Here is a 12,850-nt window from a genome sequence, read left to right as displayed (position 1 = left end):
AACGACTTCCCACATAGCTACAGATATGCGCCATGCTTTGTCTTCAAGAACAGTTTGGCAAGATGACTCAGTGGATCCTCTTATGCCCAGTATCCTTGGTAACCAGACATCCCACTGGCGTGAGCAGAAACATAAAATCCTCAACTCAAATAGAAGGGGCCACTCGGCAAGTGAGAAGTCTAGCTCTGCAAACTGGAGTCATTGAATATTCATTACTGTTCATATCTCATGGCACTGTAAGTCTCATAAAAACAAGAAGCCAGCCAAGAGTTTGGGGGCTTGAAAGAGGCCACTGCAGGACTGAGGATCGCAAGACTCATTGTTCTAGGATGGAAACTACTTAATGATCACACTACAGGGTCATTTACCCACGTCTCTGAGGGAGTTCATCTCCGGCTAGCCATCAGCTCTGCTTCCCTGATGAGCTGAGTCTAATCCCTGGAACCTACATGACGGAAAGCAAGAGCCAGCTCTCGGCAGTTTGCTCTCTGGCCTCCACACTCAGGCAGCAGCACATGTGCATATGCACAACAAACAAACAAACAAACAAACAAACGAGTGCAAAGTTAGCAATTGTTCTTTACCATTTTATTCCTTTAAACTGCAAAATACGTTGTGAAATCTCCCAGTCATTTTCAGTGTATAGCAGAGACGTGAGGAATAAGACAAATCTGGAAGTTTGTATACTTACTCCTTCTTATCCATGGAATATAAATTTCATTCTTTGAAATTAAAATCATGAAGGAGACACAAATTGCATTTGATGAGCTGTCAGGGAGATGAGCCTGAGAGCTCCTTCCAGGGATGCAGAGAGGGCAGGGACAGACGGGAAAGCACTAACTCAAAAAAACATACACAAAAAACAAAAGGCATGGTGTCTGCAGGCTTTTCTCAACACACATCACAAACAAAAAACATTGATTAAATCCTTTTTTCTTAACTCTTTCCTCTCCCTAACAGTCCTCAATCTCTCTTGGATCTCCTGTCTCCATCGCATCCGGAAGTTAGCCCGTACTTGGGGTCCCTGTTCGGGTGCACAAACACTCATACCACTTACCATTGCCGAATGCAAAGATGTGACTTTCTGAGAATTTTCGCTGGATAACTTCTTGGCTAAAAAAAAAAAAAAAAAAGAATCATAGGATCCTTTTGTACAAAAATAATCGTTTGTTCAGTTAACAAATGCCCACTGTGTTACCACATGTGACGCTGACAGGCAACTGTCTAGAAGAGACCATGCTCATCTGTGCCTATACAAGAGCAGCGTGGTTCACGATAAAGACAGCACTGTGCACAGGACCCCGGGAGGGACATCTAACTCAGATGTGGGTCTTCTGATGAGGAATCCACTGAAACGATGGCTGTGGGTATATCCATGACAAGGGTGGAATTTCCCATGTGAAAGGGAATCACACAAGTGAAGAGGGACTGTAAGCAAAGGGGACACCCAAGACAATCCACTTAGCTGGAGTGTGGGATCCTTCATTCTGACAGCAGAAGGACATGGCCGTGGCTTTGGTCCTAAAGCTAACACCAAGAGCAGCTCAGGTCCCTTGGGAGAGTGAGTAGAGAGAGGGTATGGGAGTGCTAAGGGTTAGGCTCTGGAGGCCAGGCCTAAATGGGGCTGCATATGTTGCAAACATCTGGAATCCTCCCAGTCTAACTTTACATGTTTAGGAAAGTTTGAAGGTCTTTGGAGAAAGGCTCAAGGGTGGAACTTGGGAAAATGTTTCAACGGGTTACTGCCTTGTCCAAAGACGCTTCGGTTTTGAGTATACTAGGCTGCCAGAGCAGAACCTTTGCCGAGCATTAACCTCTGAGGAAAGAACACTGGCCACAGACTCAGGCCGAAGCCCTGTGGACTGCCACGCCGAGCACTTCATTAACTCATGTGTTGAAACATTTAAAGGCACCACACACTGTGCTAGAGGCTGGAAACAGGCGGACAGAACAAGTACTCCCGCCCAAGGGACTCAGAGGACAAAGAACAGCACCATAAATATGCTGAAGGCACAGTGTTGTGTAACAAGTACAATGTTAAAACAAAGTTCCAAACGTTCCGGGGTGGCCGTGGAGGAGGTCTGTACCAGGGAAGAACAAAGACAGGTTTTCTGGAGGGAATGGCACCAGAATGGAGCCCTGCAGGGCAAACAGCTGGTGAAGAAGCAGGGTCAGTCTTCCAGACAGACAGCCCTGCAGATGCAAAGGCAGAGAATGGTGGTTCATTCAGAGAGCAGCGTGACAAGTGCATAGGATGAAGATGGGAAGGGAGGGGAGGTTTCCATAGTAACCGGTGGCTGGACCATGAAGAGCCTTGTATGTTATGTTAAAGCACTTGCATACAGTGGGAGAAGGGGAGGAGTCTATAGCAACTATAGACTTCTGACCTGGACACTAGAAGGAAGGGGGTCCCATTAATCAGCATGAGAGAGAACTGAGCAGGGATTGAGGGCAGCGGGCATGAGAAGCTGGGAGAAGAGTGAAGTGTCACGGAGGTCTAGGAACTCGAGGTACCACAGGCCAGGAATGGAGAGTGTTCTTTAGGGACCCACACACAGACAATCAAGGAAACCATGCTGGAGGTCAGAAGGCCCAGAGACAAAGGGAAAGGCCCTGGGGTAGGGCTCAAGGGCAGGTTCATTGTAGAAATAGAGCAACTCAAGGAATGAAAAACACTGAGATTCCGACAGAAGACAAGAAGAACGGACAGTCCATGAGAATCAGATGGAAGCAGGGGCATTACCTTAGTCACAGCTACTGAAAGGCCAAGTGAGCATTCAGGCCTCACCCATTAGCTCTAACACGTGGAGGCGGCTGGCAAATTTGACAGGACTGGGTCACATGGAAGAGTCTGAGAGGCCCTGGTAGAGGAACATGGTGAACAGACACAAGGCTTTAGAAGCATGGCTGTGAGAGAAAACTAGTCCAGGGACAAGTGAGGGATGTAAGGTCAAGGGGTAGTTCCAGAGCAGGACGCAGGGGCAGACTGCACACTGCCACATCGTATAAGCCTTACTGCCATACTCTGTGGAGAACCAGCATGGCTGGCTGTAAATGGGAGGAAGAGAGAGCCCACGTGTCTAATTTTCAGTCCGTCTTTCAATTAGAACTTTGATGTTTTCTATCTGTCGGCCCTGTACTTGGATGCTCTCCAGTACCTGGTAGGCTTCACACTCATTTCCGTTTTGTGATTAGGCCTAAAAAGCAGGCCTTTTTCAAGTGTCGATGAGAGGCCCAGCATTGACACCCAGAAATCTAGCCGCCATCAGAGAATGAGCTTGTGGGGGCGAGGGAGGAAAATTGCCAGAGGGAAATGGGAGGGGAGGAGGAGAGGGAGGAGGGTGGAGAGGGGAGGGGAGGAGGGGGAAGAGAGTGAGTGAGAGGCATCAGTTGTGATGAATTAGAGGGGTGAGGGGGAAGGAAGAGCAGGAGCAGAGAAGAAGGGGGGGAAGAGAGATCGAGAGCAGAGAAGCAAGAGGGAGGACAAAGAAAAGAGGCCAGGGAGCAGCTCAGCGTGGGAGCCCATGCAAGGCTCCCAAATTGATCCTTGGTACTGCAAAACATGTTTGCCTTTAAGTAAATTCGAGGGTCTGAAAATCACTGAAGGAAGACCCAGGCTCAGACAGTACACAAGGACAAAGGACATTTATTCTGCAGAAACGACCAGCATGCGGGGGCCAACCATTTCCTGAAATGGTGACCTCAGACAAAGGCACGAAGGCCTTCTTATAGGGAACCGGGGAGCTAAGGATTGGGTAATCTAAAATCTCATTGGTGGGTGCTAGGGGGTCACAGGTAATCAGTGGTCACATTCCTGTACTCTGGACATTTAACCACAGGATGAGACAGGGCTGCCCAGCATAGCTGACCCAGCCTGGGATATTTTCCCGTCCTTGTGGACGTCCCCAGGTTGTTCTCTGGGAGGGTGTGTGTGTGTGTGTGTGTGTGTGTGTGTGTGTGTGTGTGTGTGTGTGTGTGTGAGTGTGTGTGAGTATGTAGTGTGTGTGTGTGTGTCTGTGTGTGAGTGCGTGTGTGTGTGTGTGTGTCTGTGTGTGTGTGTGTTTGTGTGTGTGTGTGTGTGTGTGAGTGTGTGTGTGTGTGTGAGTGTGTGTGTGTGAGTGTGTGTGTGAGTGTGTGTGTCTGTGTGTGTGTGTCTGTGTGTGAGTGTATGTGTGAGTGTGTGTCTGTGTGTGAGTGTGTCTGTGTGTGAGTGTGTGTGTGTGAGTGTGTGTGTCTGTGTGTGTGTGATCTTATTCTGGATTCTATGGTCTGTTCCTAGAGCTGGTACCTATGGCCTTCTTTTTGAAATCAGGCCTGGTCCTTAAATGGAGACAAATGGGGTTTATGTTGTCCTTTCAAAATAAGTTCTCTCCTGGTTTGAATTAAATAAGAAAAAAGAAAGAGGATGGGAGAAGACAGGAGATAATTTGAAAGGCAGGAGAAGGATGTCTGAGAGGAGGAGGATGGGAAAGAAAGGGAGAGAGTAGAAGACATGGGGCTGGGTCATAGTAAACCAGGGAGCTGTCTGGACCAGTGCTCCTGCTCTCTAAAGGCACGTCACCATGGACTGTCCACTCTTGGTCAGGCTTGTGTCTGTCTGAACCGTGGACAGAGGGAGGCTGGGGGAGGCTGACAGGTGCTCCTTGGGGCAGAAGGCAGCTGTGGGAACAAAGCTATAGCAGGAGACATCAGACCCAAGAGAGCGTCTCCCCAAACCACAGAGACCGCAGAGCGTCTTCCCTGGTGAGCAGAGGCAAGCGGTCCCTTCTGGGAACCAGAACTGTGTAGGAGTCTCTAGACGCTGAGGCTGAGGGTGAGTGGGCTGTGAGAGAGTGAGCCTTGCCAGGGAGACACCCTCTGGGAGCAGGGCAGCATCAGATTTACAAGAGTCAGACAAAAGAAAGGGGCTGAGTTCAGCCTGTGAAACCAAGGGAGGGTGAAGGGAGAGAAGCGATTTCCTAAAGTTGTCCCCTGACCTGGGCACACTCCCTATGGCTCATATGCCTACCCCATCCAGGTCACACACACAGACCAATAATTAACTCAAATAAGGAAAAAAATGGACCTTGGATTAAAATAGAAAAATAAATGGGGACTAGATTAAACAGGGCCCGTGAGGAGGGTCAGTGGTTAAGAGCACTGGCTGTTCTTCCAGAGGACCTGGGTTCAATTGCCGGCATCAACATGACCGCTCACAACCATCTGTAACTCCTGTTCCAGGAGATCTGACACCCTCATACAGACATGCAAAACAGCAACGTACATGAAATTTTAAAAATATAAATATTAAAAAGGGAGCCCACGAACCACGAACACTTACCCTAATGGATACACAGATTTTAAATGCGAGTGTTTGGCAACCATCTTTATGTTTTTAAAGGGTCATTCTAGCATTTTTTTGTTTAGAAAAAAAAGTGACAAATATTGGAATCTGGCTGAGGATGTGCTTGAATGGCTTGGAGGTACCTCAGTTCCTGCTTCCAGGTGCTCGTGGGACAGATCCCTCAAGAAGGAGATGGATGGTTGGCTCAAACGAACGCCCTCCCTCTTAAAGAGGAAAACAGAGCGTATAAAATCACACTGGAGATGAGTATCCACTGTGAAATTCTCTCAACTTTCCCCCAGTTTGGAAGAGTTTACAGTAACGCCCTGGGGGCGGGGGTTATCATCCTGACGGTTGCGTGGATATTGCGGTGGAGGGAACCTGTTTGCAGTATCTGAGCATGGCCCCAGCTGCAAAAAGAAACAAGCGGGTTAAGTCAACAACACCTCACGTTTCCTGGAACCACCCAAGAGCGCTGCCCCTCTGCAGGAGCTACAAACTTGCAAAGAAGCTTTAATTATGTAGGGTAAAGAGGAGGCTTCAGAATTAGAGCCGCTAGGGGGCCTCCTCACTGGCATCCGACTTCAGAGGCCCTGGGGAGCTATTTTGTCTTCAGAGGCACTGCTTTGGATGGCCTGGTAACCCGAATGGTGGGACAGGACAGTCACCATCCTCCAGCATCCCTGTGACTTCAGGTCACTCCACCCCCACCCCCTTCAGACTCCCTTAAACTGGCTGCACCTCTTCCTCCCGTCTTTAATCTGTTGTTGTTTGCAGCTGTTTCGAGTGGCTCCATCTACAGCCAGTCCTGATTTAGCAGCCTTCAGTCAGGAAACAGATTTCTCTGGAACACACTCGGACACAATACGGCAAAATGAGCCCTGCTCAAGGGCCTCAAGCTGCTTCTCCAGGGACAGATGCCTGGCCTGGAGGCTCTCCGAAAGGCAGCCTCTGCGATCGCCCCTCCTCCACTCCACCTGCGTCCATGCTGGCCGCGACTTTGACTCATTTCCTACAATTCTGTCCTGGAGGTGGCTAACGCTGCCATCCTCCTTGTCCCTCTCCCTCCTTGCGAAGGACGTTTTTCCATTCCAGTAATGAGTGTGACTCATTTCTGGATTCTTGCTCTTGCCACATCCACAGTCATTTTAAACTTAATGTTCAATTCCAAATCGCTTACTTGTCAAGACTCGTTGCGCCCTGGGTGTCTCTTCAGAACAAGCGTGAGTCCCCGTCTCTGCTGTCCCTGTGGACACCGATACAAGGAGACCCTTGAGGCAGAAATGCCTTCCCATTTGGCCTCCGATTTCCAGAAGGGAGTCTCAGCTCTGTGGGAGACAGCACATGGAAGTTGGGCTGATAAACATCACCGCTCTGTCTCCAAGCCCCAAAGCCAGCGCATGCCCCCCCTGATCCCAGTCTGACTGTGATGTTTAACTTTTTAAAAAAGACCTGGACAGTTCCTATCCCTCAGTCCTGGAGGTGTACCACCCCCCCACCCCCGTCACCTGGTCCATAAGCATTAAATATGGAGTCAATCAAGCCTGGTCAGATTCCAGCTCTATGGACCTCTATCTGAGCCTCGGTTTCCCCTACATCTGAAAGAGAGTGCTCATTTGGGGGAATTCTTGCAGGCAGTAAGCCAGACCGGGTACCAGTGCCGTAGGCTCCAGCCCCATGACTAGTCCTTGTGGATGTTCAATACTTTGTACCCGCGTGTGGAAACTGCCATTTTCCCTGCGCATAATTAATATGCTTTGTACACTGACTGGCAGCCGAACATCGTGTGCTGTATTTTGTCTTCCTCAGTGGAAAACTCGGGAGTGTTATTTATTTATTTACTATTTTCCTGTATGAAATTTCAGTGATTTTTGGCTACTTCTCCTTTGGAGACAGAACATAAATGACAAGTAAAGTTGCAGGCATCACCTCCTACAGAACCTTGGGAGCAGCGGTCAGACCCCGCCCCGGGTACAAATGCAGACGGTCCCTGCCCGGGCTGAGGGGCGGCTTTTGTTTCAGCTTTGATTGGTGCTTAAATCCTTGGCGCTCCAAGCTGCCTGTCCGTGCACCTGTGCGCTGCTAAGCTGGCTCCGGATGCTGTGGGAGGATGCTGTTACCCAGGGGCCCCAGGGAGCTGAGCAGAGGGCCCCGTGGAACACTGGAGAGGAAGAGCGCGCTTCCGAGAACAGAAGATGAAGGAACTGTTAAGACATCCCTGTGCCGCGACCTTTTCGTGATCTCTTTCCTGACAGTCCCTGCCAACTGCTCTCATTACAGAGCCCTAGACTGACAGAATCTAAGCTATTCCCAAGTTCTCGCAGGTTAGCAGCAGCGCTGAGAGTTGAACTTGTCCACTGCAGGGATCTCTGGTACCGAAACGTCTTGTTTTTCTATCTGGGAGGCATGGAGGATGCTCAGGTCTGGCTACTTGCTGCTCTCCGCACCTGTAGCTCATAGAAGCTGAAGGGCGATAAAAGGCCAGTGGGTGGAGTGCCCTGAGCCTGCTCACCTCTCTGGGCCCAGGAAGAGCAACCAGAGGGCCCTGCCTTGAGGGTAAGTCTGAAGACAACGCTGAGAGGGCTGACATCTTTCCTCTCTCGTCTATCTTACCTTCCTGGTCTTTGAGAAGAGTTGTTCTTTGTGCAAACTTGGAGCTCTGTGGGAGAACAGCCTTAGGTTTCGAGGTCAGGGTGGGTTCTGCAGTAGAATCTGCGTCTCTGTCTAATCCACATCTCAGACGTCCTGAGGTAGACATAGGCTAAACTGCCTATGTGTAGGGCATGCTCCCAGCAGGCCTAGGAGCCATAGGAGCCATGAAGACCTGGCAGTGAGGACTGACTGGATCCCTCCTGGAGCAGGGTGCACCCTTGCTCTAGCCGGGGGTGGGAGGGTGCATCTCTCTGTCCATCCTCTCCACCCCCACCCATTGCCAGTACAAACCAGAAGAGAACTGGAAATGTATCAGCAAACACCAAGGTATAAGCCAGCCTCCATGTTCCCGTGCTAGGGTTAAAGATGGAAGGTTCCTCAGCTCCTCATGCCTGACTGTGCTCCCAGCCCTGAGAGGCCAGCAGGGTTCTTAGCGTTGTCTATTACGGCCTGACACTTGGGGTGTCTCTGAGATAGACCGGGGTGGGTTGAAATGAGCTAAAGAGAGCTCATCGGTTGCAGGGACAGAGTGGGGATGAACTACTCCGAGGAGCTCCATAGCCTGGTGCAGACCCTTTCTAGGGACTAGAATTAGGGTTGGTATGTGACGGATAAAGCTAAGGCCAGCCTCGGTCACCCCATCCCACCATGTCCTTTGGCCATAAGGAGAATCTGCTTACTAGGATTGGTCACTTGGCCAAGAGGCTGTCTGCGGGCTGGGTCCAAAGCTCTAAACTCCCAGTCCATATATTACTGAGCTGGCAAAACCGCATCTAAGTGAACACAGCTTGAAAACATTCCCCACCTGCCCTCCTCTTCAGAGCTGTTTGTTGTTGTTTGTCTGTCTGTTTTTCCTTTTTCTTTTTTCTCTCTTTCCCCTTATTGCTCAGTTTGGTTTCTACATTTCTACCATGGTTTGTACTAGGGTGTCAGATCCAAGTCATACTCTACGTTCTGTGATGCTGCTCTACACAGAAGGGTCTAGGAGCAGCCAGAGTGTTTCAGGTTCCTAAGGGAGCCCTGGAGCCCCTACTCCCTCTCCAATGCCTGAAGGTTGGCAGGAGCAGGGTGGGTCTTACCTTCTTGGTCTTTGAGAATAATGTTCTCTCTACCTTAGGCTCCCCTCTCAGCAGGTCATGGCACAATGGTGGCCGATCCTCCTGGGCTTGTGGACAGTCCTGCCCACCTTGGCCGGGGGCAAGCTGCTCAATGTCTGCATGAATTCCAAGCACCACAAGCAAGAGCCTGGCCCAGAAGACGAGCTCTACTTTGAGGTACAGAGGAGCTGGCCCGGGGCTGAGGAGGCTTCTTAGAATTATTAGAGAAGGATTACAGGCAAGATGGTCTCTGCACCCCACCACCCCTGATCTCTCAGTTCCTTAGTTTGGGGTTCATCCAGGGCTTTGCTGCTGAGCTGCTCTGGCTGCTTGGGAAACAGGTCATGTGGTGATCCCGGAGGCTATGTTAGCTAACCATGGATCAGATCAAGCCTTCCTGTCACCATGGCGAGTCATAGACCTTGATTTGTGTCCTTTCCAGTCTCCTAAATTCCAACTGTAAGTCCCTCCCACCCATCATACTGACCCAGGTTCCTGAATCTATTTTCTTTCATGGATTTATTACCTCCCTGGAGCTGATAGCAGGAAGCTATATTTGTGGCAGGAAGACAAGGAGGAGGGAGGTCAGTGGTCAGGTGCACCCCATTCTTCAGATGCTAGCGTCCCGCCTCTACAGAGGTACTCTCACGTCCCCTCTCCTGATACCCTTCTGCCCAAGCCACCTAACCCAGCCACTTACCCAGCGTCTGTTGCCTCTGCCCCCGCCTCAGTGCATGCCCTGGAAGGACAATGCCTGCTGCACACGCGCCACAAGCTGGGAAGCCCACCTTGATGAGCCCTTGCTCTTTAACTTCAGCATGACGCACTGTGGACTGCTGACCCCGCTCTGCCATAAGCACTTCATCCAGGCCATCTGCTTCTATGAGTGTTCCCCCAACCTGGGGCCTTGGATCCAGCCGGTGAGGAGACAGGAGGCAGACCCATGCAACACCCTTCCATTAAGTCCTAGGCTGGCATCTACAGGAGGCAAGTAGGACCAGGAGATGCTGTCCCTCTAGGGATAGGAGCAGAGCCAGAGGCCTCTGCTGGAGAAAGGGATGAAGAGGAAGCAAACTGCCTCTGTCCCTGGAGGATAGCATGGCAGACACTACTGAAGAGGGCAAGTAGGACAAGGCAGGGTGGATGAGATGAATCTGATCCATTTGTACTTACTGTGAGGCCTGGGACCGATAGCCATTCTGCCTCACAGTTCTTTTATCTGATGGTGGTGGTGGTGGTGGTGATACCCAGGGCTGAGAGATGGCTCAGTCAGTAAAGTGCTCACCACACAAGTGTGAAGACCTGAGTTCAATCCTCAGAACCCACACAAAAGAGCCAGGGGTAGAGATATGCGGCTGTAATCCCAGCACTGCAGAGGCGGAGAAAGGAGGGTCCCTGGAACTTGCTAGCCGACGAGCCTAGCCTGCTTAGTCAACTCTAGGCCAATGAGAGAATCTAAACCAGTGTAGACGAGGCCTGAAGAACAATAGTTGTTCTCTGGACGCTGCAGACGCACGGGTGCGCGCGCTTGCTGGCACGCATGCGTGCATAGTCACCTGCATTTACAGACTATGAACACACGGACACATAGAAGAAATAATACAGACATTGTAAAGAGTTAAATTCTGCCCCTCTCTTCTGCACCCAGGTGGTGCCAAGCAGGCAGGAAGAGCAGCGGCTTTGGGACGTGCCACTGTGCCTGGAGGATTGTGAGGAATGGTGGAAAGACTGCCGCACATCTCACACTTGTAAAGCCGACTGGCTCCACGGCTGGGTCTGGGATCAGGGTGAGTGGCCTAACTGGGTCCCGTGGGCCCTCAGCCTGGGTAAGGATGCATGGGGCTCAGAAGGGAAGGGACGATGGGAAGTTAGGAGCCCATTCTCGATGCCCACAGGGAAGAACGGGTGCCCAGCACACGCACCCTGTCTCCGGTTCTCGGATTACTTCCCCACGCCCGCGGACCTGTGTGAGAAGATCTGGAACAACACCTTCAAGGCCAGTCCTGAGCGCAGGAATAGTGGGCGGTGTCTGCAGAAGTGGTTTGAGCCCACCCACGGCAACCCTAACGTGGAAGTGGCCCTCCACTTTGCGGGCTCTGCCTCAGCCCCGCAGCTCTCTTACACCATCACAGCCTTCTCTCTGTGCCTGTTGCTCCATGCCTGAGCCCCATTCCCTCGCCTACCCACACTTCCTGATCTCTGGGCCATGGCCATCTCTTCCCTCGGGCTATTCATGTTGGGGGCAGGCTGGTGTCTGACTTTGCCAAGCTGCCCAGGGTCCCCTCCACTGCTTGGCTCCATCTCCACTGGTCTGGATGCCAGCTGGTACCCAGCAGACTACGGTGCCTCATTATTTCTCCTACCTTCAGGAACGGGCACTACTACAGCACTCCGGCACTTCTGTTCACCGCCATCTCTTTCGTGACATAGACAATGTTGACAGCCAATGGACCTGTCCTATCATGGTACCTTCAATAAATGGCCAGGAACTCTCCTCTCTGTGTGTCAGTCTGCTCTAGTCCCATGGGCACCAACCCAAGATGCATCAAAAGACAGCTGTCTGTCCTCATTAAGATATCGATTTCCTTGATTACTAAGGGGTATGAGAATTGTTAATATTTACTGGCCGTTTGGAATGTTTTTCTCTTACACTCTCTGTGTGTGTGTGTGTGTGTGTGTGTGTGTGTGTGTGTGTGTATCTTCCTTCTCTTCTTTTCTCCCCTTCTCTTTTCTTGAGAAAGGCTTTCCTGTATTCCAGGTTGGCCCTGGAACTCAAGGATGGTCTTAAACTTCTCATTTTCTTTTGTGCACCTCCCAGCTGCTGGGGTTATACACATAGGCCACCACCCCTGGGTTCAGTGCCACCACCCCTGGTTTCAAGCTGTGCTAGGGAACTAGCATGCTAGGCCAGCACCCTAACAACTGAACCATATCCCAGGCCCCTCTTCCTCTTCCTCCAAAGGCATGATGTGCTCGTCTTGAATTTTGGACCCTTGACTTCTAAGCTGGTTTTCTACTTCCTGATATGCCCCCCGCCAATCCTCCCCCCGTGTTTTGAGCACTGGACCTAGAGTCTTATGCTTGATAGGCACATGCGTAACCACTGAGCTAAAACCCAAGGCCCTTCCGCTTGCTCTGTGGTTCTTGACAATTCTTTTGATCTTCATGTAAGACTGCTTTGATTTTTCTTTCCCACTGAGAGGAATGAGGTGTTGGACCAGATGATTTAATTTACAAACAAAGAAAGGAGGGAGATCCAGGGGTCCCACTTGCTCAACCCAGAGGGAGTCACAGAATGGGACAGAATGGGACAGAAGCGCAGCATTGGGTGTAGAAGGGCCACTGACTTCAAGGATGTCTTCTGTGCAGACTCACAGCAGTGATCTGTGTGCTGGAACCTTCCAGAACCAGAAGCTGACCCCTCCCAATGCTAGATGGTGACTTCCCTGTCACATTGTTTTTTTTATTTTTATTTATTTATTTATTTATTTTGTCACACAAAAAAGGGACACAGCAGGTACTTTTCTCAAGAATGCCAATTCTGATTCTCGCTGGACACAAATTCTGTTCACCAATGAGCTCAGCATGTATTCCTCTTGTATTTGCTTATTCACAAAACAAACCTATCCCCAGGAGAGCACTAGAATCACAAAACCAAGTGTGGAGCTCAAAATCTGGAGTAAGGCACAGCGGTCAACAATAAGAGGGACAAACTCATGTATAGGATACTTAGAAGAAAAGGGCCAGCCAGATGGGTCCTGAAGGGTCTCACAGAAGC

At 50.5% G+C, this 12,850-nt stretch overlaps 1 protein-coding gene across 1 annotated transcript; it reads left to right on the top strand.

The window, feature by feature from the left end:
- The first annotated feature begins 7,750 nt into the window (after nucleotides 1–7,750).
- Izumo1r (IZUMO1 receptor, JUNO) lies at nucleotides 7,751–11,399 on the top strand. Its single transcript, XM_032910794.1, has 5 exons — nucleotides 7,751–7,879; nucleotides 9,093–9,249; nucleotides 9,804–9,992; nucleotides 10,721–10,859; nucleotides 10,968–11,399. The coding sequence occupies exons 2-5, from the start codon at nucleotides 9,112–9,114 to the stop codon at nucleotides 11,234–11,236; spliced, it is 735 nt and encodes a 244-aa protein (XP_032766685.1). The 5' UTR covers nucleotides 7,751–7,879; nucleotides 9,093–9,111; the 3' UTR covers nucleotides 11,237–11,399.
- The last annotated feature ends 1,451 nt before the right edge of the window (nucleotides 11,400–12,850 follow it).

The sequence above is a fragment of the Rattus rattus genome, chromosome 8 (genome assembly GCF_011064425.1).
Source record: "Rattus rattus isolate New Zealand chromosome 8, Rrattus_CSIRO_v1, whole genome shotgun sequence".
NCBI lineage: Eukaryota > Metazoa > Chordata > Mammalia > Rodentia > Muridae > Rattus > Rattus rattus.
The sequence above is the reverse complement of the archived record's forward strand: the minus strand, read 5'-3'. Positions and strand labels throughout refer to the sequence as shown.

Coding starts and splice junctions, on each gene's coding strand:
- Izumo1r (XM_032910794.1), top strand. CDS start 9,112: ATGGCACAATGGTGGCCGATCCTCCTGGGCTTGTGGACAGTCCTGCCC. Junction 9,250..9,803: donor AAGACGAGCTCTACTTTGAG/GTACAGAGGAGC, acceptor CCCCCGCCTCAG/TGCATGCCCTGGAAGGACAA. Junction 9,993..10,720: donor TGGGGCCTTGGATCCAGCCG/GTGAGGAGACAG, acceptor TTCTGCACCCAG/GTGGTGCCAAGCAGGCAGGA.